A 27,293-nucleotide genomic window follows, 5' to 3' on the forward strand; every position below is an offset into this window, starting at 1 on the left:
TTAAATCATCCATTAGGTCCTTTATCCTTTGCTGTCCCTTAATCCCAAAACTGATCGGAACATTCATAATATAGGACGCGGCTATTGAAAGATAGTCGAGTAAGAATATCTAACAAGAGTTTGTGAGAATATAGGGACGTTTTTCATATCGTATTTCCACTTTGGGGGTTGAAATTTATGACAGAATTTAGTATGTAGTACTTACGTCACAATTTTTATCGCTGAAGCGTTTATTCGTTTAAGACCCTTCAGTGGCAGACCGTAGCAAATGGGGTAATCAGCGGAAATAATTTATTTAATAACGGCAAGTTAATAGCAGTTTACTCTAATCGATATATATTTGTCTTGACGTTTACTTAAATTAACCTTTAAATCACCGCGATCTTTTCCGTGAAACAAATTTAACGTCCCGCAGCACGCTAACATGAAAAATTGTCATCAATATCTCGCAAGACGTCGGACTAATCCACTTCCATCATTTCTCAACTCCCTACCTAAATCACTCTATTTAACTTACCTTTCATGGAAGTCGAGGATGTTGCGTATGATGTTGATGGTTGAGCGTTGTACTTCTTGTATGCAGCACTGTTCATTGTGAGTTTTCTTACGTTCTTATCCGGGTGGAACACGATTATATAAACTTTAGGCGAGTAAAAGCAGACTAAAGCCACAGTGGCGCTCATGCTTGTTGACACACATAAAGTCATAATTTGAATCTATAAAACGGTAAAAGTTTTGTTAGTTTTATGATCAGAGATTTGTAGATGTAAAGCAAACTTTGTTTGACTTATCTAGCTTAAATTAAGTATTTAACGATATGTGGTACAAAGTTTTACAGTAGAAACTTCCAACTCTATCCAAGATGTGGACTTACTATTAAAGTATTTTGTAGACTGTGAGCACATAAAAATCATCTGCCACTACTTTTACTTTTTGAACCAACTAAAAATAGCTCTTAACTTGTAAAGCTAATAACTGCCTTAGGGATTTAAAAAAAAAGTTAGACAATATGACGAAAATCCAAAAAGAAGTTTCACTTCGTGGGCGGTTGACTAATGGATTTTGGGTTTTATACAACCTTTGAAATTTGAATAATCCTGTAAATTAAACTGTATCCGACGTCACTTCATTACTAACCTAAGTGAGTTTTTCGGGTTGTATAAACATGGTTTACAAAAGGTGAGAAATCCAATTAAAAAAGTGTTGAAGTAAGCTTTAATAATGCACAGGCGTGCATAAAAGAGTTGTTAAAAGAATGAAACCTTAATTGATAAAATTTAAGGGCTCGCCTATCCGTTTAAGCGTGTTAAAGAGCCGCGGTTTGTCTATAAGTTTGAATTTTGTTTTGGTCTTTTACGGAAAGTTTTATTTATTATTTGCCCAAAATGGTAGCAATTTCGCTTATTTGCATATATTCCGCAGCAATTCTTTTAAAGATGCCTTTTAACTCGACAAACTTTTTAATGGAGAATGAAGTTATTGGACTAACTTTTCCGCAGATAATTGTTTCGAGCACGGTTCTTAAATTTGCTGTTTAACTTTTTAGAAATTTAGCAGTTAGAAGTATTCTTGCACAAAAATTGAAATTCGAAATATTGACTTTGTAAATTTAGGAAATGAAACATTGTACCTAGATTAGAGCAAAAAGTACTTACCTCATACGCATCTCCTGTTCCGAAATAAATCGGGACAAAAGCTAACCAGATGATGCATGTTGTGTACATGGTAAATCCAATGAATTTTGATTCGTTAAAGTTCTCGGGAATTTTCCGTGTTTTAACAGCATAAACTGTACACGATGTAATGAGCAACATATTGTACATCTGGGAGAAAAGGAATGACATCGCCTGCATGTTACATTTTAAAATTACCTACGGCAAGGAAGTTAGTTAAATGAAAGCCTTGTCACGTAATGTTTATGTTTATTCTAGCCCGTCCAGATAAGTTAGAGCTGTAAACACAGTTAAATTTGAGTTGAATGTTTTGTTCGGCACAGGCTTATTTGTATAGTTAACTCTCAGAATTTCTTTCCAAAAAGCACTAGAGAAAAGTTTCTGGCTTAATAAGGCCTTCGTTAACAATGCTTGTTTACAAACTTTTCTCCTTTTTTAATACACTAAACTCACCGTCTTTCTAGTTGGAAAATCAAATCCAGCCCCCGGGGCTTCCACAACCATCCAAAACACCGTTATAATCACTTGAATTGCTGTCATGGTGCAAGCAATGCACAATTGCGACTTTGGACTAATAAAGTTTGGTCTTTTGGCTGACTTTGAAGCAGAATCGAATATTCTAGATATTCTATTAGTTTTTGTCAGCAAAGCTGCGTAAACTATAGCAAATCCCAAGCCCACTCCTATCCTTTGTCCTACGCAAATTATAGCTGATGGTTTGGCAAGTAACACGAAAGTGTTACCATAGCACATCAAAATCCCAAACAGTAGCATGTAGCTCAATTCACGTCCAGATGCTCTAACTAATGGAGTATCATTGTGCTTAATGAACAAACCTAGAAATAATTTTTATGAACAGTTGAGGAATATCGGAGTATATAAAAAGTATGATACTCAGAAAAATTTTAAAACTTTTCAATTAGTAGGTAAAGTTTGGGGAAACTAGTAACTTTCACTGTTTTACTTCATACTGGAGTTTTCGACGTACGTCTGATTTCAGTAAAATATGTGTGGGCTTTCACAAAAGGTTAAAAAAGGTTGAGTACAAGATCCTAAAAGTTTCTTTATAGAAAGCTTAGATTTAGTTAGAAAGCTTAGAATAGGTGTGAATAACATCAGTTATTTATGGTAAAAACTGTTAAAATAATCAATTTTACAGACCATACTACATAAACATTATGTCATCTAATGACAATTTAAGATACTCAGGTTAAGGAAGATAGACGGTAATTATTATTCGAGTGTGCTTATGTCTTTCCATTGTTTTATGTCAGTAAAATAAAGTTGTATAAAATCTAATAAAAGTATATTCAATCTCTTTGACCAGTTCATAAAGGGATAAAGGAAGCTGTAGAAATTAACAAAACTTGGAAAACTGGCCTCTCTAGCTCTTCATGTTACCGAGATATTGAATTTCAAAAAAGAGTAAAAAAAGACCCCTTATACCCCCCATTTTTTCAATTTTTTTTAAAAATATTGAAGTGCCTTTTTTGTACTTTTTTACCTAATTTCAGGTCCTTTGAAACCCTCCTAAAGCAAAATAAAAAATTGCCAAAATTGCACTTTTTCAAACGTAACTGAAATAAAATAATATGTAATTTAATAATGTTCAAAAAATTCACAAGCCTGATCACTCTGATAAATATACTGTATTAGATACATTTTCTGAAGGTGTGAATGTAAAATTAAACTCATAAAGGTCTGGCAGATTGTTTAACACTAGTAGGAAATATCAGAAGCTTGAAGTAATTCAAATTAATTCCATTGTCTTTCTAAGTGACGAGACTAGAACGCAATACTGTGGTCGGGTCGTCATATAAAGGGACTGCGAGGTATATGTCATCCATTATTGAATTCCAAACAGACAAGCTTTCAGTCAATAATGGATCCCCAATTATGAGAAATGTATCAAATGAATGTACTGCCTGATGCAGTTGTTATCCGTCTCTCTGGATCTAGTTTGACCTTTGCTAATGATGGCAATGACGCTCTTTACTGATTGAAAAATGTTTTTATTTGGAATGAAGTTCTAAAACCGAAATTTAACACTGAATATAGTTCTAATGAAACAGGGCTATAATCACTTTTAATCTCTAAAGGTTCGAGCCGATTAAAACTAATTTGGAAGTTTCCTTTGGAGACGCGGGGATTAAATTCCGAATTTCATTTTCGACGATCCGAAATAATTGAGGAGGTTTTATCAAAAAACAAACGTCGTTACACACGTTGAAACTGCTTTCGGAATGACTTACCAATAACTATAAAGGTGCTGACGATTCCCAAACAAGAGAAAGCTGCAGGAACAATCGCATATACAGTATTCCACCTCATGTATTTGATTTCCAGTGGGTAGCAAGAAGTTTTATCGGTATAGGGCCAATTTCCCGGTCCGCAATCTTTGCAGGTGAATTCATCGTAAACGTACTCGTATTCCTCGCATTTGTCGCAAATCCAGCAGCAGGTATCACCCTGTAATTTATTATTTATTTCTAATCCTTAAAGGAAATTCCAAATCTATTAGGTTGGACCGTGCTTAAAATTGCAGAAATGTTCCCCAAGAGATGCCTGAAATACTACAAATTCCTTCCATTATTAACTTTCTTTTTCAGTAAATTCCATTTTTTGGTTCAATTTTTAAGGTCAGCACAACCCTTATTTTTGTGTAGCCACGTTCAGAATATAAATTTTATATATGTAAGAGACCCCAACACACCGTAAATTATGACAAAATAGAATAAGGTCAATTTGTGTAGCTGAAATCTACTTGTTATTAATGCCCATTTGCATCGCTTTGTACAGTCAATACTTAATCTACAGCAAACATTAAATTGCCAAGTGAATTGCACCATTTCATTTGAATGGTTAAGGTTAATCTAAGTAGTTGCGTAAACTTGCTTACTGACTTAATTTTCTGTGTAACTCATATGCATATTTGCATTTCAAATAGCTAAGCCTATATAAATACTTTATTTTAGCTTAAGAAGTTGCATCAAATAGTTCTTCTAAAGTGTAAAGGGGAATAAATCTTCAACCTTGTCATGCATACCAGTACAAAGGTATCCAGATGAAACAAGGGTTAAATAAAGCTCTCAACATATCAAGTTTTTCCTGGATAAAGTAATATGACAGAAATGAAAAACATAATTCGATTTTAACTCTCTGAAGCCAAAATAAAAACAGACACGATATCAATCATTTTATAAAGTGACAGGTATACACTTGGAAAAGTGGAAAAGTTAATGGCTAAACGGACTTGATGATATGGGAAAAGCTATGTAATATTTGATGTTTAATAGTATATGTAAGTGCCTTAATTAGTTTTAGGAAGATTATAATAACAATGTAATTTTTTTACCAACTCAAACTGAATAATACTTTAGATAAATTATAATTTATTGATGTGGTGTTTAATAGTCAGATTATTTTTAAGCATATAGCAGTGTCTTATTTAGCCCTAGGATAGGTAATAAAAAAGTTAAGAAAGTCTTAGAAACCGCTTTAAAGCTCCGATAAAGCAGAATGAGGTAATAAAGTCTCAAATTGCGAAAGTTCAGAGATTAACGTTAAAAAATTACAAACCACGTTTATTTTTGTGAATCCTAACAACTGGCAATATACGATCAGAGTTTAGCAGTAACCCCCCGTGTGATAGAATAGCTGCAAAGCTTATACTAATCTCAAAAGAGGTAACGCATAAATATGCGAATAGCAAGTAGGCAATCTGAATTTCTAAGCACGGCCCAACTAAACTCCGGATTTTCTTATATAAAGCGAATTTTAAGTTTGATTTTATTAACAGGATCCGGTAAGCCTTAGGCGATGAAATTCCAGCTAATTGCTTGCTTAGTCGCTTAAAATTGCAAAAGATTTTACCTGTTGTTTCTTGATCATCCCGGTTTCGCAGGGCAATGAGCAAACCGACATTGGCAGACCTACTGTGTTTTGATCGAAAATCAAAGAATCCTGGTTAAGCTGCAGTGAATTAAACCATTTGCCCACCACCTAAAAGTATTAGTTTAGAAACCTATTACTATATAATTTCAAGCCTAAACAATAGAGTGCTAGTATGTCTGGAAAAAGCAATCTATTTTCTAATTACATTAGGGCGAAATGCATAAAAGTATTCACGTGGATCTTCGATGATTGGTTCGTTAGGTGCAATGTGGATAGGTCGAAGGCCCCAAGACGAAGTCGGGAGACAAAATTCAATTCCACCTTTAAATTGACTTTTGACTCTTCCGGTAAAGTTATCAAATATGATGAGGGAAGCAAATAGAATGCGCGTTTATCAGATGCTGTTTTTGGATATTAAATTCGGCAACCTGCAGACTATTGCCAACACTTTCATCATTGATTTTGAGTGTCCCATCAAAATTCTTATTAAACTTTCATAAATCTTTTAGTCGATCAAGTAACTTTCTCAATTTAGCAAAACTGTGCTACCCAAAAGGGTTGACAGAAAATTTTTTCTTCCGGTTGGTGTGATGGAAAAGCACGGTGGAAATTATGTTTTATTGAAAAAGGGGAATTTTAATGACCTTTTTTTTAAATTTACCCCCTAAAAAAATTTTCCTTACGGTATACTGGAATCCTGTCGAATTGACCATTCTTTGATAGTTGAGAATGTCGTATCTTGCTAAACCATCACCCCTTTCGTCGAATTTAACAGAACTTCCTACCAAATCTGAAACAAAAAACACCAAACATGTACAAGAATAACCAGTAGTTCCAAACCAAATGTTGTTTCCAGTTTCAGAAGTGAAATTAATTTTACTGAAATGTTATTGCGTTCACCCAACCTTAAAACAAATTTTTCCCAAAATTCTGATATTATGTTTTTTTTGGGCAACCAAATAAGAGTAACATCAAAAGGCCAACCCCCGCAAACCGATTCGGATATGACCCAGTTCAGTATATGAATGCACTGACTGCATTACTTGAATAAACTGAACATGCTTTTTAATAAAAGTCAGTGGTTTGATGTTCCAAAAGGCTGAAAAAAATTGAAGTTTAATTTAGTTTCAGTTTGTTTTGAAATGCATGAAAACACTATCGAAAATTATGGTTCAGTTCAGTTGAATTGCTATACGTTAGTTGAGAATTAAAAATATTTTCGAACAGTGCAATTGAGTTCATTGTTGTAGACATAAAAGTAAGAAAAACTGTATTTTATTAAAAATTTTAAACAAGCAAATTTCAGGGATTTAATTAACTTTTATGAGAAAAACATTAAAACCATTGACTTGAAACATCCAGCAATCACTTTACATTTAACGTTATGGAATTTTTCAGAGTAAAATTGCATTGCATGTAAACAGAAACTGTAATATCTTTTATTCAAGGGAGTGAGGAAATTAAAGTCGGATCTTAGAGTAAATGTTTTGGAGAGAAATACGGATATTCTTCCATTATGATGGTAAACACTTACTGTTATTGAAAATTACTTAAAGGCTAAAGTTTGTGGAGTGACTACGAGATGTCTAAAATGCGTCTAGCAGTTTGGTGACAAAATATTTCAGAATCTTACTGTCTAGACTGCACTAAAATTTTATAATTTATGTGTATACAAGAAGATGAAAATTAAATTTGTTTGAAAATAGGAGAACTAGACTTTTTCACTGTGGAAAATATTTAAGTTTGAAGTAATTTCATATAATAGAAATCAAACACTTAAAAGTTCTAGTCTAAAATATTGACTGCATTAAAACTGGCTTTATTCAGATTGAATTCACTGAATTAATTTGATTAAAATCACAAAGTACGTTTTAATGAATTGTAGAACAGTGACTTAAAACAGGTGAAAAATCGACTAATTGCCAGACAATCGAGCTTAATGAAAGAAGTATTTTCTTGAGCACAAAGCAGTAGTTTTTCGAATAAAACGTAAAGGGTTTAAAAGGTGAGAGTCGATATAAACGTGTAGTATCGACAAAAAGAAGATTAAGACGTTTTGTGGAGAAACTTTTCTAGACGATAAAGCGAATTAATGCTTTATATAGCTTTCTAAGGGGTTACTATAAATCTGAAATAACATTTTTAACTATTTTCGATCTGGATTTAATGGAAAAATTTTAATTAATCCAACAACAGGAGTTTGCTGTTTGCAGTTACTTGTGAAAGATAAATACTCAACTTTAGTTTCCATATTTCTCCATGAGAAGTGTTTACGTTAAGTTAACCGGAAACTCGTATTACATGCATGAAAGATAAGAAAGTTTGGTGTTGAATATATTACCATACAGCAGGTAAACTCCCTTCTGTTTACTTCTCACCAAATTAATTAATTTACCTATTGAACTGTCAAAAAAAAATTTGATTACGCAGAAATGAAAACCTTAATGGAATTCTAAAACGATAAAATTACATTACCTCTTTTCAGTTACAAGCGTTTTACTCTTCCTAAAATTCAATTTTAACAGCAGACTCAATATTTAATTTAGATTATTTGATTTCAATTCAATAAATTCTTTGGTGAAAATGAATGAAATATTCTCTGTATGTACTACTGGATTTTTGTATGCAGACAGCCGTTGGGGCTGAATTATGATACAGACTTAATTTAACTCCCCTTTTAAAAAAATTAAGCAGCTCAGTAGCTCCTCAAAAATTGTCCCTCTTTTTCCACCATAAAACCCTTCTCGATTGCTCTTTCGCCGACAAAATACTGCAACAATACGGTTCATTAGTAAAGCCTCCCTTTCTTGAAAAATAAGGCTCGATTATGCCCGTGTTCCTTTAAATGCATTAAACCATGACCCGATCGACTTTCCGTAGCTCTACTGAACTTCTTTTCATACCGAACATCTGGTCCGGATAATTTTTAAACTTCTTTCATTTGCTTAAAGTGATTTAAGACTATTCTTAGAAAGTAGTTCCTATCAAACTATGGAAAATTGTGTTTGTAAGTTTTTAGCACGTTGATTGATTAAGTATTTAAATTAAGAGCTAGTTAGTTATGTTATGCAACAAAGTGTACTGTAAAAGTTTGTATGCTAACACCAACTAAACTAAAAATGGATAATAACATTCGTAAACTTGTACAAACATAAATTTAAAGATATGAGATAATACTGACTTAGTTTACAACAACAAAAAAATATTTGAAATATACAGTGTCCTACTATATTTTGCGTGCTACAGATAAAGTAGTAATTTGTATTTGCCAGTTGTAGCGTGCGTGACTTATTTAACCATGTTTAACACGTATCAAGATTACACTGACAAATCCGTAGTCTGACATAAAAATTTGGTTTTGGTCGGGCTTTTGTCATGTTTATCAAAGTACACAATAGGGTATTAAATATCTCTTGCATTCTTCTTTGTTAATCTTGACGTTTCCTGGTAAATGTACTTCAAACCTACAAAAGGCGGTTACAAAGAAGTTTCCTGGAGGAAACTGGTTTAAAATAAGCAATTTTTGCGGCTTGATGGAGATATTATTCTCCGGATTTGTAGTTTTTTCACTGTTGGAAATTTAATTTCCTTTGGGTCATAAATTTTGTTTCCAGGACGCATTATATTGTAAAATATACAGACGAGCGACGTCCCTTTAACATCACCCTTTGTATTATAGCGATCATAAATTCCAATCGTCGCTCCCAACTTTAAAGCATCAAAAATTATTTTCCGCAATAAAGAATATATTTATACCTAAAATGAATTTGCTAATATCCCACTACTAATGCTTGCTCGTAAAATATTCATATCTAGTTGAATATATGATTGGACATTATCTAATACGTAGAGCTCGTTTATCTTTAACCATCATCCTGATAATGTACTGTTTAAACTCGAATGTCAGTAGGTCACTAGGTATTGCCTGTTTGTTCTATTTATATTTAATACAGTGCATGTTCCGCCAGTGAATGTATTGATTTAATATGTTTAATAGTACATATAATTACTTGACAACAGAAATTACACACATAAAACTTACCATCAAAATTGACGTTAAGGATGTATTTTTGGTAAAACTCTCCTCCATCAAATTGTGTCATAGCAGTGCAAACTCCAGGTTGGTTAGAGTTAGAGCACACATCTTTGTATAGTCGATCCAAAGCCAAAGCAAAAGCGTACACAGCATCAACCACAAATTGCACTTTGCTCTCTTGTTCGTATCTGAAAAAAGCGATTAACATGGGCTTTTGAATTAAATGGGATAGCATTTTTCTCTCCACTTGTTAAAGCATGACCCGAATGTAAGCCAAAATTGTTACTAGGCAAGAGGGAATAAAATTTTATCGTTCCTTTATTTTTAGTAACTTTCAAATTGCGACAGACAGTGACGAATATATTAAATTTTATTGTGATGTAAATAATAAAAGGGATATGCCTCATCGGGCTTTTGACGTGAACCTTCTGTATCAAACAGTCAAAGCAGAAGATCAAACTTTATTGCGCTATTCAGCCAAATTTGTAAATAAAGCTGCGAGGTTAAACCTTTGACAAATTTAAACATATAAGGCAATAGTGTTGCTTTGCAATCCGGCTAAGGGGATGCTAAATTGCCTTTATTATGCATAACTTCATTTCAAGTTGAGGTTATATTCGATTTTCACCATTTGACAGTGGGGGATGTCTTTCAAGTACAGTTGTTAGGCGAAAATAGAAGCAAAGACGAGGATTATAGCCAACATGTTGTTCACGAACTATGTTTAATGATATTTCCGGAGATAAGTTAGCATACTTGCTTTGTCAGTAGAAATTGGTAAATCGGAAGATTTAACGGAAATTTATGGACCTGAACCATATTTTTATAGGTGCTGAAAAGTCAGAGTTATAAAACAGGAGATTCGGAGTAGGAAATTAGATAAGAAGGATAAGTTTCTAAAGTTATTACAAACCATAAATGAAACTCTATTAAAGACAGCTTATCCAACATCATCCAACAAAAATATTGTGTAGTTTACAGACACCCTGTATAAACTATACTCAAATCCAATTTAACTTAAACATGATTTGTATAGACAAATATGCCTCACTGAGTGACTGGGGAAATTAAGGGCAATTATTGATGATTGTCCGTCACTCGAATCATAATAACAAATTTCAGATTGGAATCCGGACGCCAAAATAATGGAAACTTGACTACATCAATTTTTCATTATTAGTTTTTGGCTGCCCGGAAATACATGTCTGCAGGGTAAAAATTGAGGCTCTAAATAGTTTTACATAGAGAGTGGCATCGATTAAGTTGACATTAATTTTTCCGTCTACTAAATGCTGAGATTGATGAATTTTTGTTGTGTTTTCTTTAAACATTCAAAAACTATGACTTCTCAGTATAGTTTGTAAACTTACATTTTTCAACTACCATTCATTATTAAAAAACATGTGTCTACATTTCAAGTGTTAGTATTACATTTCTTTGATATAGACCTAAATATAAAAGCAAAAAAAAATCATTATAACTAAGGCGGTAAAAAAGCTTAAATAAATGGGGGGACATTTTAAGAAAATGTTATGCAAACACTTCTCGCCTTAAGTTTAGAGAACGTGCTTAATTGATTACCCACCATTTTGACTGGAAAAATGGTAGCAGAGGCGTTCCTGTTTTCCTTTAAACCGCTTTCTGTAAGTGTGAGGTGGAATTAAATCAGTTATTAACATAGTGTTATTGTCAATATTTTCGCAATTAAAACTCAATATCGACGCTCACACTTTATTCGTAAAAGCCCAAACAAATTGGTTTGGATAAAACAGGAACCCCTTTATTGCTAGAAAGGTTTTGTGGCACTTAATTTACGAACAAACAAAATTTTACATCTACTTTTTTTTTTAAAAAGGTCTTAACTATCTAAAATAAAAAATGTTCTTTGTTGGTGGTAACTAGAAAACAAAACGGAGGCAGGAGCTTGAAATATGAACCCAATTTTTACCCTTCCCTTATTCAGGCCCAGAAATATAACAACAGTCAGTGATTAGGTGCTCCTATCACAAACCGAACGTTTTTCCATCTTTCATTTTTCTACCAGATAAAACACGAAGTATTGTGTCCTGGTGCTTTACACACGTTGCTTTTTACTTTTTAAATTCCCACGTGCCCGCAAAAACGTAGGCCGATTACGAATAAACTTAAACAGAAATTGACACCTCTTCAACTTGTTTGCCTGATAAAATCCTCTTTTGCAACACTGAAACCCCTGTTGTATATTTTTAAATTGCAAAGTACCCAGCTGAGCGAAAAACTTCAAGCCGTAAGTTTGAAATTAAACCTTAAGACCTTGACAACAACTTATTCGAAAGGCAGACCAGGCATGCATTTTCATTCGGCGTATCAACCCTAAAACTTTCCTTGTACTGGAACTTTCAAAGTGGTTCAACAGGAATTAGGAGATATTCCTAACCTAACAGCTCTTCTTAAATCCCTTGAAAGCTCACACCTATTTTTTTTATATATATATAAAGTTACTTTAAAGAAACCTTCAAAAGTTGTCTCAACAAGCGTTTTTCTTGAATTTTCCATCATACTCAACTTAATCAACCAATTCAAAGTTTTCTCCATTTCATCAATGTTGAAACTAGTCTTATTTTTGAGTTATTAAAAGCTATCATAAAAATGTTTTATCTATTTTATTAGCACTTTAAACTTTTGCCTCCTACAATCATAACGCTTTAAGTAAGTACCTTCGGAAAACCACTGAATAGGCCATAATGCTTCAGTTAAGTCGCTTTTAAAATATGTAAAAACTCTTTCAATTTAGCTGAAGTATGGCACTTGAGGTTTTTCTTACACAAACTTGCTATAATGGATTTATCTTTCATTTTTTAATTTGACTTGGGAATCACAAATAGTAAAATTGAGAAGTAATTCTTACCCATGTTCAGGGCTGAGTCTTAAACCAGGTCTGCAAATATTCCTAGGTGGATAAATAATCTCCAAAGGTTTTCGAGTCAAGCTGCATTGAAAGAAATCCTCCCAGTACTGCTTAAACCATGGATTCCTGGTATTTCCATCTGGTGTTAAAGCCATCATGTAAGCATCAAATTCCGGAATATTGGTAGACTGAAGTTCCACTGTAATTGAGCCTTCTGCAACATCTTCAACCCCTTCTAGTAATTTCTGCTGTTTGCCCCATCCGTCACTGGCCACCCAGTAGAAATATCTGGTTGCGTTTGCACGTTTTGCTGCCAACAAAATCCTCCTGAAAATGAACCAAATATTGAACAAAATTTCATGAAACGTGTGCCTAAAAAATATGGCACAGTAATTCAAATCTGCTATGAAATTGAACGTGTTAAATAAGCATTAAACGTCTCTGTTTTTATGAATACTCGGGTAAATGAGAACTCGTTGGCACGAACATTCGGCACGTGCCGAAATCTGCTCATGGAAATTGTATGGAAAATTCTTGGCTGCTGCGGAAATAGAATAAATTCAATTTTTTTCGCAACCTGACGTACCACTCAGGATAAAAATATGCTAAGACGGCAGATGGATTCTTCGATGGATATTTTAATGTATACCGAGTTTTTGTAATGCAGTATTTCGACAGGTGCTGAAAGTAAAAAATCTCTTTAACTATTGACTTTCTCAAGCTGCCAGATTAAAAAAATATAAATGAAAAAATCTTTATCAGTCAGTTCTGAAAGCTGTCACGTGACGCAAGCAAAGTATTAATGTGTTTCTTAACGTTCCAACTGTCAAACTTAGCTGTAAACACAACTTACAGTGTTATTCCTCAAATTAGCCACTATTTCTAATTTTATACTTTCATGTCACAGGTGAACGAGTTTCAAGAGTTATGACAGCTGTCACGTGACTTAGTGTGTTCTTTAACGTCAAAACTGTCAAATTTGGTTCCATGGAGCTGTAAACACAGCTGACAATCAAAGGAACACATCTATTTTTCATATTACACTTTTAGGTCACTAGTGAGTGTTTTGACAGTTATGGCAGGTGTCACGTGACGCAAGCCCTCGTCCCCTCATCTAATTAGTCAAGAAAAACTGTAAAATCAAGGATTCTTGTATTCAAAAGTTATAACAGAAGAGACCACAAAAATAAATTTTTTGCCTTCCAGGATAATTATTTGGCTGAATTAAACTTTAATCACAAACTGGTAACAGGAAAACTAATATATAGCATGTTTTTTTATTCAATAACCTAATTGTAGATCGGTCCATTTAATGAAAATTTATGGGTTTGCGTTCTGTAAACGGAAAGTATAAATAAGGGCTACATGGAATGATAAATTGCTGGATTGGCACACTCTTAATAGCTTTGAAATAACTTTACAAAACGGCTTTTTCACCAGATATTTCGTACAATAATCGATCAATAGCAAATTAATTAAACATTTCCCATGCAAGGTTAGGAGACGATTATTATGACAGTTACTTTATTTAGGAATAAAAGTAATTTATTAGGTTACATAAATTTCAATGTATTGTTTGACAATATCATTAGCAGTCTTAAAAATTTAATTGAGGCAACATTATGTTATCGCAAATCAAGTAAATTGAAGACAACAGTAACAGTAATAACTAACCTACCCAATAAGAGTTTAATGAATTCTTTAACATTATGAGTGAACACTAATGTTGTAATATTTCCAAATTAAACCCTAAACTCTAGCTTCATTAAATTGGAGGCTCATACCATGTTATGGTAAAATAATCTTGCAGTGTAAAACACAAAACGTATACAATAAGGGCAATTCCGACTCATAAACTGCACCGAAACCATTAGGGCTAGAGAATAAAACTTGGGAAAGATTGATGGAAAAACCTGTTAAAAACTGTCGAACAATGAGAGACTGAGGCAAGAAAAATCGCAACATGATCATACACAAAACTTTATATTTAATCAGCCAGGACCAATTCCTTGGGATAATTAATGGCCGAAAATGCTCAAGGCTTGTTCAAGCAGGGCCACTTATCTTGTTAGCACCCAAGATTTATGTTTCGACGAACAGTTTTGATTTATATCATTTTATAATAAAGGTAATTTGACACTGACAGAGAAGAAACGAAATACTCAAAACAACTAAATTGAATGAAAACCTGTCAGAACGGTGTGCTACGCTATTTTCCAAATTGTATTACAATTTACAAAAGCTACTTTTTGGATTTTTCCGGTGACGTTTTATAGTTTACTTTCCAGCGGCCGGATTTACTAAAATTGGTTTCTCGTAAACAGGAGATTCGGTAAGACGTATTTGGTTTATATTCCTCCTAGAGCCCTTTGGCTCTTTATAACCTACTTTTTTTTATTTGAAGAAACTGAACATCAAAGAGTAGGTATGCAATATATTGGTCTATTGTACTCAATTCGTCTTAGTGTTGCATAACTGTATATAAGTACAGTCTGGGATAATAATTGCTAATAATTAGTTAATCCTGATGAATTTAAGAGTTATTGTATTTGGTTGTATAACTTTGCATTATTGATAATCGTGGTCATATCTAACTTATGAATAAAACCTTATACTGGGTAATAATCAAGAGTATTTAAATGGTACCAATTTGTTCTTTGAAATCGTTTTTGACGTTTTTATGGTGGGCTTTATAGGGAGTCACTAAAGCAAAAATTTAAATATAAACTGGATAATTTAATTTTTCTCAGTTTGGAGACGCTAGGGCGCTAAATGTGGGACAATGTTTCAATTTTAAACTCATGCCTATATTTAGAGCGTTTTTCAAATATGGGGGAGATAATGTGGCGTAAAAATTTAAGAACTTTTATTGCCTTTTTTTGGAGGTTATTTTTAGTAACAAGTAAAAATGAATTTTTGAGAATACTTTTCAATCTACACGTGTTATGGTTTAATAGTTAACAACAATATCCGTATCATATTAAAAATCTCATTCTGTGCATTAGGGACTAGAAAAGTAAACCGACAGAAGTCTAAACATTTGTCCGATAAACAAATTAAAATGAAGTCGATTTAAGGGCACTGGATCCATTTAAGTACGGAAATTGAAAAAAGGCCAATGAAGCTGGCCCCTAGGGAAAACTCGCTCAATATTGGGCCTGATTGCTTCTCAATGTGTATTAAGGGACAAACTCACATTTAATGAAGATGATTATGTAGTTTATATGAAGACTTAGTTAGTTAACGTTTCCCGGAATCGTTAAAAAATTTGCAGAATTTCAGTCAGTAATTGGCAAAATTGTCCTGTCTAGTATTTCTTCGAAGTGATTAAATGGTAATAAGCAAAAAACTGTTTTTCTCGTTACTCTGGCAATAAACAATTAAAGCATTAAACAAAATTTTAATTTACTTGAATAATGCTTTACCAAGTTAGTCTTGCACTGGAAAACAATTGAACAGAGGCATTAGCTTTTAACTCCTATTACTAACTTACTACTTACAGATGGAAACATCAGCTAGTGAAACGTTCCCTTTTAGCTCAAAGTGCAAAGAAAAGAGATTCCTTTTAGCTTCTAAGTTTTCCAATGTTTTCGGTTGAGGTTGCAGCAATAAGTTCACCTTTGAAAACTTGTTTGCAACCATATCTCATAAAAGAAATGTGTTTTTACTGTTGCATTTTTATAGTCCATTTAAATGTCAGTTAACTGTTCTATGAGGCACTTAATTTAATGAATCGTCGTCTATAAAACCCTTAGAATACAGTGGTACAAAATTAACAAAATTTATTATCAGGCTATTTAAAATTATACTACTCTTTAAAATTAAACCCTGTCATTTCCATCACATCCGGTTATTAGAGATGTTATGCAATCAAGTTTTGTTATAACATGCTTTAAAAAAAAAATATTTAGATAAAAATATTTAAAATATTGTAGGGTGAGATAGGAAAATGCAACATAATCACTATTATTGTTACAACAGCCGTCTACTGACGTCAGTGAACCTATTTTGGATAATGTAATATAAAAGATGCGACAAAATATACCTGACTGACATTTAAAATGTGTTTGTAAGCTGTCGTCTCCTTGTGTTTAACATTTTAGGAAGCTTATAGGAGAACGAGGAACAATTTGAAAGCTTACTTTCCTACGGAAATATAGTTGCGCAAGAAATTAAAAATAGCAGTTAGGCAAAATTAGTTCTCTGAATAAAATTAACAGCAGTTCGGTGACCTGATAGAACCTAAGTTAATCACTTTTCCAGTAAATGTCGAACCAAATTTATTGTCGTGTTTTAGTAACCTTAGTCTAATAATAACTGGAGACCAGATTTATGAACACAATTTTATAAACAAAGGTAATAAACTCACCTTGCATCTTCAGCCCTGGTGAACAGAATAACACCTCTAGCATTCACCTTCTTCTTCAATTTAATAATGATGTTATCAAACTCCTTTTCATCAGCGTTGCTAGGAATTTTTTCTGCCGTTGCTATGCAAACGTTGCGTTCACCAGCTTCTCTGTGGAAAACTTCTATTCCATGTTCACCGTAAGATCCTTCGGAGTAAACAGTAGAAACGTATGACCAATTGACGCTTTTGACAATGTCTACTAAAGCACTAGATTGGAACGTATCTGGTGGTACTGTACGAGCAAAGTATTTAAACCGGCTTTTGTCACTTAACGCTTTGGCAGTGGAAGCTGGAGAAATTTGAGGGATTCGGAATAGTCCAAGAAGGTTTGCTACTTGGAGGGAAACGGAACTGTAGCTTCCTCCCACTACGCCAAACACCGTGCCCGAAAAGTTGATTCTAGGTCTTGGAATCGAGTGATCTTCACATTCGTAATTAGAAGTATCGATGTTGTTAAGGGCTGATGCTCTAACAAACGCTAAAGACTGGTTCAGAGCGTAAGTTTCTCGTGAACACGTGTCCAGGATATGTGCCCCTATGGTAAGATTGGGCAGGATATTTCGGTCTGAATTTATACGGTCTATAGCAAACATCATTGCTTCCATTCTTTGGATTCCTCGATGGTAAATTCTTTGGCCGCATGGTGTTTTTTCGCCTTTTTCGTGAACAGGAAATAAACCTCCTAAAATAATATCTCCGGGGATGGTTGTGGCTGCTTGCAATGAATCCATTTGTGACTTGGCTATTTCTTGTTGTGCTAACATAAACGGCAGTAGGGGGACAAACAGAAACACTATTAACATCCCCAGTTGTCTGGGCGTAATAATTAAGCTGGTTCTACTCTGAAACAAAATACGTAGGTTAATGTAAGTTAGTTATTTAAAATCGTACAGGTATACCATAGTTAGTTCAATGATGTCTTGCAGAACATTATGGCAATCATCCAATAATGGTTACAAAAGAACAGGTTAGGTAAATGTGTTCTACAAGAAAATGATTATCATGAAACACTTATCAATAAAATTACTCTGTTTGTTATGCTGGCCTGGACTAATTTCAGCATTTTAACATAGTGTGTTTAAAGTTGTGGGTTATGTAGTGTTTTTAAGAGATTTTTAGAGTTTCAACTAAAAGTTTTTTTAAGGCATAATAATGATCATGATGTTTCACCATCAAAATCTTAATAAAACAAAACATCATAGACATAAAAGATAATTAATATTAAAAGAATTTTAAAAAGAGTATCTTTCAGAGCTCTTATAGATTGATTCCAGGAAGAAAACTTTAGTTTTCATTACAGTTCGACAAAGGAAACCAAGTAGTCGCTGAAAACAAAGTTTCAGAGAAATCCAACTTTGTACTTAGAAAAATTAATAGTAAGCAGAAAGGTTTTGTAAACTAATTTCTCCATACTTCCATTACTTATTGTTTTACTCAAAAATGTTATTTTTCAAAGAATTTGGTTTACTAAGAATTCTAGACTTAATTAACTTAAGAGCATTTAGCATCAGAAAAACAAAATAAATCCACCAACTTAGAGAAGAACGGAAAGAATTTTTTATATTAAAGTGTAACAGACAAGGGACATTACAACGTTTCAACACTGTAAAGTTCAGACTTTCAGACCTTTTTCAGCAAATGAAGCTTGTTACGAAGTGGTTGCATTTTTATTAAATTTTCTGCTGTCCTGATGCTGATATGACTGAAAATTTGTTACATTGTGGTGAAGATTTGTGGTTCGAGTTTTATAGTGAAAGTGAAATTATCTGAAACTGACAAAGAAGTCTTATTTAAAATTAGGGAAACAGAGTTTGGTGTAATTAGTTGTTAAGATAAGGAAATAACTTTTCCAATAAAGCAAAACAGATGCTCCCCAGTTAATAAATAATTCACAAGCCAAATGGGCTTTTTATTGAGATGTGTGTAGTGTTATTCCTTATTTATTAGCGTTAAGTTGAAGTTCAAAGTTCTCCGGGGGGTTGGAAGTAATTGAGAAACTAACTCTACACTAGGAGAATTTACCGTTTGAAGATAGTGGTTTTTCCTCTAAACAACGACAAGGCCCGTTGTAAATATCATGCGCTCCATTACTATCTTTCCTGTGTAGGAACTCTAACATACATTTTCCTTTATCCCTATTTAGGGTGCTTGTTTTCCCTGCGGTTTAGGGTCTTGTTGTTAAGTGATAAAAGATATTTCGTCAATAAAATTTTATGTGATGTTAACTCCCGATAACATTCAACAAACCTCAAAAAAAAACACCATCCGGCTATCTTATATAAAATCTCGCGTTGAACAGAATACATTAAGAACTTTACAGAAATCCCCTGGGCCCATAAAATTTCCGATGGTATTTGATATCTTTGAGAAGTTTTTCTGAAGCTGAACAGGTGCTCCAATGAGGCTGAATTAATAAACTTCCACTATTCTAGAAGTAGTTTTAAAGTTACCCAGTATAAATCTTTTATATCTTTGATAAGTTAAGTAGGAAAGTTATGCTCGGTTTACTGTTGCACTGGATACTTAGTTATTGAATATTTTACTAAGATCGTGTTTTAACTTTTTTTATTGCTTAACTCTTTTGTTTCAAAAACAGTGAATAATTTAAATTATTAAGTTCAAGAAAAAATTACCACTTGTCTTGAACGTCTTTTAAATCAATTACTATATTTATGTGTAAGTTCTGTTAGTGTTTTAGTATTCAATTGTACTAAATAACAAATCAAAACTGTACTCACACGCCCCTAAAGATGAAACGGAAATTAAGCTCGTTGGAGAACATTTTGGCAGAAAGGCCCAAACCTGAAAATAAACATCACTGTAGTATTCACACTGAAAACAATCAACAAATGAGTGGCAAACATTTTTGACAAAGTGAAATAAATATTATAACGGATTTCCTAATTTGCGTTAAATTTAGGACAATATATTTCATAATAACTCATTAACAGGTCACGTGCACTCCAGAGTAAATAGCGTTTAGTGACGTTCGTTAATTACACAAATTAAGCCTAATTATGTACCTTGCTCCCTTAGGAAACAATTAGCTTTCAATGGCAATAAAATTCATCAGCCATTAGCGAGAAAGTTAACTAGTTTAAGGCTCTATGTTAAGAAGGATGCTTAAATTATGCTATTTCAATTTTAGTCTCACTGTCGTAAGTTATACATCGTAAAGTGTATTGGCTCCTTTAGATGCGGAAAAGAAAACACAGCAGTATATGGGAAAAACAACAACCTTGTTTTCTTTTTATTCTGGGTACTATTTGATATATTTACCTAGGGAGAGGGATTATGTAAACCCATCCGGGTTGCAAACTAAATTAGAAAATTAATACTGCACTTAGAACTAATTAAGAAAATAGATTTCCAGCAGAATTTCCATTATTTGCTCTGAAATTCACCAGGCAACTATCTAATTTCGCTTTACCAAGATTAATGCCGAATACCAAACTGATATAAACTAATAATGGTTGCGATCCAATAGGAAAGTCATGTTTCAAATTCAAATGTCCTATTTTTTAATTCATAACTAACGAAACTTCGAGGGATATGCTAAATAGTGGACTATTTTAAAATTGCGGTGATCCGCTGAATGATAATCTTTTGCGCGCAGATTGCAATAGCTCTTTGTTTTGGTAGTATGATTCATGATGTTATAGGTGCTCGTGAATTCTGAATATATTAGCTGGAATTGAGGAAGTTTAATTTAAATGGCTTTATTAACTGTATCTTCGGGAGGTTCATAACTTTCCAATATACTACGCTGCACCGAGTACAGTCTATAAAACCAAGTATACCACGATCAAAAATATTGCTTTCGGAATTTAATCAAAAGCATGTTTCGATCAAAATTTACAGCAAAACTTATTTCCGACGGTATCCAATTTAAGTAATTAATACGCTTTCAAGTTGCTTTCATTAAACAGGCAAATGGTAATTGGCAGCTTTGCTAATAGTTTTCCGTTTTCTAGTGTCACTTCTTAATTGGCTTTATTCATTTCCAGGATTTCGATAAACTGTTAAATGTAACGTACATACGTGTGTCGACGAAAAAAGCGGCCAAATACGATTTTGCTAACAGGATGACAGTTTAATTAATGGATCCCTTCGCTTTTTCAATATCCCAGTCATATGACTACATGCTTTTGTTGTTAAGAGTTTCGAAAGAGCCGGAACAAAGGTGAAATTGAAATTCAGATAAGGAAACCTGACCAATATACAAATTCGGTTTTATTTTTGTTGCATGTATTTTCAGTGATAAAGACAAACACAATTGTTGCAAATAATTCATAATACTGACATTGCCGTAACTGACAAAATAAAATTTAAAAACACTGTTTAAAAACTTTTCAATTTTTACTATATAATTTTATAAAAAACGTTAAATAAATAAACTGTTTTACTGCTATAGCTTTAAAATGCTATTTCACACTTAAATCAAATTATCCTTAATATAGTTCATTACGGTGGTAGTGGTTATAATAAATGTGATTGCCATACAAATTGAGTGGATATGATTGCAAATGGCTGTATTTGAAATTTACTGTGTAAACTGCATTGGTTTGAAGTTTATTGAATGTTAGTTAATTCATTATAAAATTAAAACAAATAATTTACAGTTTAAATGAGAAGAAAATAATGTATGGTTCTATTAGGGTATAATGTTTTGACTTAGTTTAGATCGAAAAACTGTGTTTTCCCGCACGTTTCAGTGTCGTATTTATATAACGAAAAAACGAAAGTAGAATAGTGACAAAATGCGTAATTTCCTCGTATTCACACCGCAATATTTTATTCCCGAACATAAGAAGGCAATAAATAACTCTGAGGAAAACATTCGCTCGAAAATGCTTTGCATTTATTTTCTGTGATTTAAAAATATGCCATCGGATAGGATGAGATTGCCTGATATTTTAATAACCGCTTACTGGTAAGGAAAGTGCCATTTCCCGGCAAAAATTGTTACGAATTTGGTTGGAGGTGTAAACTCTGATAATTTGCCGCATTCCAGATCCAATTACAGCCGGAGATGTGTTTCCAGTTATGGAATATTGTTTACCCATATGTGTTACTCAATTGATACCTCAAGAAGTTTGATTAGCAAGCCGATGAGGATTAATGATCGATAATTATAGTAAACATAACAGCATTCACAATGGACAACAAACATAAGGAAGTTGACCAATCTATCCATTACATCTGTGGAAATCGATACTAAAAAAATAACATCTTTCATTTTGCTTCAAAGAAGCGACAGCAATATCTATCGATCATCCAGGCTAAATTTGTACTACTCTGTATAAAGGTCTTCCTAAATCATTTGGAAAAAAAGGCTTTGGAAATACGTAAAACTTGACTCAGGGGGAGTTCCACTGTTAAATATTCGAGGCACAGTAAGCGGACGTTTAAAAAGATAGTAAAACAAACAGCGTTTAAACTCATATTGCAACAGCTTAGAACGGAATGTGTTCCTCATTTAAATCGAACTGTTTTGAATATTTTAATCTTCTTTGCCGTGTACAGAGTTTAGAACTGAAATTTGCATACTTCTAAACTTTGCACTCTTGAATCTAAAATCGATTTATGAAATAAAAATCATTTACTGTACGGATTGAAATACACGATATCAAAAATAATATTGCAGATTGTATTTGAAGTCGTTCTTCTGTAAATAATTGAATTGATTCAAGTTCTGTTAAACTCTTTTAGTTGATACAGCATACCCGTCAAGGGGTTAGACATGTTCCAATATGTTTAGGATTTATACGATAAAAAGTTTGTCCCAAAACGACAACGGTTCTGGAAATAGTAAGCTCTGCTTGACTTCATTGTTTCGATGGGTTGACTCTAGTAAATTCAACTTCAAAGAAGCTATACGGGAATGTACCCTGGAGAGTGATAAATGCGATTTTCTATACGATGCTCTTGAAGGGTATTTATAGTTGGTTCGGCTTTAAAGCAGATAATGACAAATAAAAGGCCTGACTTCTATAGGGAAATTTCGACCCAAAAACTGAAATTGTCTTCTTAGTAAGCTTTTTGGTGAATCCAAAAGGTTATCTTTACAGCGCCAATATAAGACATTAAATCCCGAATAACTGGACACTTAGGAACGTTTAAAAAGAGAAACGTGTCGATTTTTGGGCTAAAGCAGAGTAAATCGGACGTCTAAGGGATTTGGAAAAGGGATGCTTTTGTAAAAGGCTCGGTACCGCATTGTGCATTGTGTGAAACAAAATTGAAACGTCACTTCCAGAATGTTATCTAGCTGCAAAGGGTCACATACAAATTTGCCTGGAACAAACAAGTTCTTTAACACCCCTCTGTTCGCTGATAGTGGCTTTTCCTAATTCTGTAACATGAATTATTTTAAAATTTGCCTGATACATACTAAACTACTATCAGCAATAATAAATCGATGGGGTTGATCCGGAACAAAACAAACTTTGAAAATGTATTATCCCAAATGGATGAGTGTGTCATATTGTCTTGCTATTATAATTTATAATAGAAACTCTCGGTGGAAAACAGATACTTCCCAAAATACCCACATCCCATTTCTGATAACTAATGCAGGGCCATTATAAATCCCTTGCTTTGTGTGTAAATTTACTGCAGGAAGCATTCTCTACTTCCCTTGTATTCAATTGTATTATCAGCTCTTAGCTCGACATGACTAATGATTAGACACCTAAAAAGTGACGAGGCCCCATTTTGACAGACGAATTTTATTTTTCTTTTGTTGGTAGTCACTGAAAATCCCGAATAAATCGCCGGTTATACTACTAAGCTGCGTTTGGGACAACGAACGAAAGTCCTCGGCTAAACTTTGTTTTCTGTTATTAAAGACGAAATCCTTTCCTTCGGCAAATAAGCATCTTCTTTCTGTTATAAAACAGCTCTCTGTTATCAAAATATCTGGTTAAATGAGGGAAATGCCAACGGCACATGAGCCATATGCCATTATAACCCTTGGAACGCTTTGAGACGAAACATTTTCGTAGCGTTCACCGGAAAATGGATTCATAAAACAAATTTGTAATAACTTTTCCACTAAATGTGTTTCTCTGATACCCCAAAATATTTTCCTTCTAAAATTGTTAGGATTTTATAAAATCGTAACAAAACTCTCAAAGTATGAGGGATTTCTTTGAAAATGTAAGTACATGAAAGGGACAAAGCTGAATAATCTTATTTGTTTGTATAAGTATCTTTTGTAAATAGATAGAATATTATAATTTTAAAATGCGGCATATTTATGTAACCACATAATTGAAAAATGATCCTCTAAAATAAATATACCTCGGTTATAAAAAGATAACAAAGTATAGGAAATTCAATTTTACAATACTTACTCTATTTTCAATTTTACCAGCTATCTGAGACCAACTGTAAATAGAATATGAGAATTATGAATTGTTAGTAGAGTATTATGTTAATTTTCCCAGAAACAGAATTTCTGAAAATTAAATTGAATTAAAGTTGTGAGACGTAACTAACATAATAAAGTGCTTAACTGTTGTATATGAGTATTTTAAATCAAAAAGTGAATTAGTGGAGTACGAGTGAATTAAAGTTTTTACTGTGAACACTTAGTCATCATTTTAGGTATTTTCGCATACATTTACAATACAATTTAAAGTTGTACTGATGGCCATTGGTTGAAAAAGCATCTTATGTATATTAATGATTTTCGGTTAATATTCTAGACGGCTACTTGGAAAGTTTTCCTTGGCAGGCAAATTTCAACAGAACAAATTATTCCTCTAATTAAATTAAATATGAAAATTTCAAAGTTTTTACCTGATTAATAGGGTAATCGCAATTACGCCGAATTTCAGTTCCGATAGGGTTTTATATCTGTAATCCAACATCATTATTCGTAATTGGAATCCTTATAGTTCATTCTATTGTACATAATATACACTATGGGAGATTAATTTTGATTCCTTGTTTTGTTATTTGTGACGAATGTCGAAAACCTATTATAGCTAGAGTCTCATAGAATTTGGAAATTTCTAATTAAGTTGAGCTTAATGATTAAACTTTTACATGCTTATTATTGAAATTGTAACGTAATTAATTTGTTGCAAAAGTGACTTTAAAATAAATTAAAATATGCTGAAAGTTGTGGGAAGTTTTACCAACTCATTAATTTTAAAACTTATAAATAAAACGTATCCCGCTTTATTTTTTAAAGTGATTTATACGATATCTCACTAATTTCTGGTGTTGTTTCGAAACTATGATAACCGTGAAAAACATTTTATTCAATGGATTCAAAAAAACAGTAAAAGCAAATTGTCTTTCGTCGTTCCATAAATTCCTACGCCCCTCTTGAAAGAATAAGAAAATGCACGTAAAACTTCCTTCACTCTTACACAACGGAGCTTCGTTTATTTTATAGACTTTTACGTAAAAAAGCACGGTGCGTACGAAAAGCCCACAACCAGGTTTTTAAAAAAGTGCTAAACTCTGTCCATACAGTAGTTTGACTTTGCTATGGACGTCTGATGTGCATTAAACTTAATGTAGTGATTGATGACTATTAGTCTGTCATACTGTTTCACCAGACATCCTAAAATGTGTGCTCGCCTTCTAATGCAATTTTGGTATCACAAAACAAACTGCAAAAAAAGTTATAATAAACTCAACACAACACGTAAACGATAATTGACGCTCTAACACTAATTATTTGCCATAACCCTTTACAGGATTAACAGAGTTTCGACCTCACCCTCAAAGGAGATTCGGTTTGACCTGGATCTTGCCAAAGCCCTATTATTAGAGAATTTAATGTTTGTTGATGCTACAAGAGAAAGGAGGATTACATTCAGATGTTTCTTATTCTATTTGAAAATACAAGTAATAGTACAACCGCCTAATACTGTTACCAAATCTAGAGTGTTAATGTAAATCTCAAGGGCTGCAAATGAGTTATAATAGATAGGAAGCTTACAGCTCATTAAAATGCAGGGCATGGCTCCCTAATAGCTCTTCCTACCCTTCTATAGGTAACACCTCATATGTTACGAATAATCTAACCTGAGGGATCAAGTTTGTTGAGGGAGATTAGAACCGCTGACATTTACGGCCCTATTTAGTGTAATTTGTTTTCAATGGCCTATTGAGTTTCAGGTTCATAGCATAAACCGTCTTACAACTTGCAGAGTTATAGAGATTTCAAGTACTCTTGACTTAAAAGAGAGTGTTTTAGTTATTTTCTTTGTTGTTTTAAGTTGATTATGTTTGGATAAAAAGTAACTTTTCTATTTTTGTTTTTACCTCTGTATAATGGCCAAACCATACTTACTCTTACGCTATGATGGTTTCAATACAGTTAGAGCTGTGATGTGTAAAAGGTATTTACTAGTGCGAACACTACCAGTCGAGTATACTTAATTGATTCTAGTTTGACGAAACTTTGAAGGTAAACTGCTAGACTTTAATAAACTAAACTTTGAATTGATATTTACATGTCTTAACGAGATTAGTATTTGTAAAGACACTAGAGCACACTAATAACTAGTAAAAGCTCTGTAAATTTCAACTTCTGGTACAAAAAAGATTATAACTTTCGAGGAAAATGATAACAATACTTTAGTAAATGGATTTTCCTTGTCTATTACCCAATTTTCTGTTCGGGCGATGCATGATAATCCAAAGGTTTTTATTTAGCATTTTCCTGGAGGTTTTATTGCCACCAATTCTGTATAAATTCAGGAATGTTCCGACATCTATTGCCGTGCCCGTTCGTTTATAACATAACATATCAGAGTTGGACAAAAGATGCTGGAACGTAAGAATTTTTCAATTCATGTATTGTAGGGTTTTAAAGTAATCTGCCGACTGAAAGAATCCATCTCACATTTTAAAATACAACATCTGCATTATGCGTGCATTTTCATTTAATCCAATAATTCAGGCGCAAGAAAACAACTCCGAGTAGCTGATTGAAATAAAAAGTATGAAGTCGTTCCATTAGTGTAAAATGAGATATGTCATGAAAGTATTTTATTTCCAGGGTGATGTGGAATAATACTCTCCAGCCATGGTTAAGATAAAATCTACTTTATATGTAGAAGTTAACTCTAGCAGTACGTAATATTTATATCATTTTTATCCGCTTTGAAAACGTTATGAAGAGCAGAAATCAGACAGGGTGCAAGCTTCTGACTGGTTGAATGCAACACTATATTAAAAACGTTGTTTAAATTCTCCGCTAAATTAAAACTTTTTTGAATTAAATAATTAATAAGAACGTAAGCGCATACATGTTTGAGAAACTTTCCACCTGTTTTGAAATACATTGTATCTAACTTTGCCTGCGTAAAAGTTGAATGGACTTATATTATATGGGAGTTAATGCACTACACTTGATACTAATCC

The 27,293-nt window shown here is 33.1% G+C and overlaps 1 protein-coding gene across 5 annotated transcripts in view; it reads right to left on the reverse strand.

The window, feature by feature from the left end:
* The window catches only part of mGluR (metabotropic Glutamate Receptor), a 47,442-nt gene that overhangs the window by 4,616 nt on the left and 15,533 nt on the right, over window positions 1-27,293 (reverse strand). For 4 of the 5 annotated variants that reach the window (XR_014180884.1, XM_081994086.1, XM_081994084.1 and 1 more), the window contains 11 exons: window positions 19,640-19,703; window positions 17,801-17,884; window positions 16,860-17,743; window positions 12,491-12,817; window positions 9,610-9,791; window positions 6,251-6,357; window positions 5,547-5,675; window positions 3,926-4,142; window positions 2,127-2,509; window positions 1,656-1,871; window positions 518-716 (listed from right to left, as the gene is read on the reverse strand). Coding sequence is in view for 4 of the 5 variants with exons in the window: in XM_081994086.1 (XP_081850212.1) it covers window positions 518-716; window positions 1,656-1,871; window positions 2,127-2,509; window positions 3,926-4,142; window positions 5,547-5,675; window positions 6,251-6,357; window positions 9,610-9,791; window positions 12,491-12,817; window positions 16,860-17,743; window positions 17,801-17,803 (2,647 nt within the window). In the remaining variant the exon portion in view is untranslated. The remainder of the gene's footprint in view (window positions 1-517; window positions 717-1,655; window positions 1,872-2,126; window positions 2,510-3,925; window positions 4,143-5,546; window positions 5,676-6,250; window positions 6,358-9,609; window positions 9,792-12,490; window positions 12,818-16,859; window positions 17,744-17,800; window positions 17,885-19,639; window positions 19,704-27,293) is intronic. The other variant, XM_081994087.1, reaches the window with a different exon arrangement.

This window comes from Ips typographus, linkage group LG16, assembly GCF_016097725.1.
Source record: "Ips typographus isolate SLU linkage group LG16, UJ_Ityp_2.0, whole genome shotgun sequence".
NCBI lineage: Eukaryota > Metazoa > Arthropoda > Insecta > Coleoptera > Curculionidae > Ips > Ips typographus.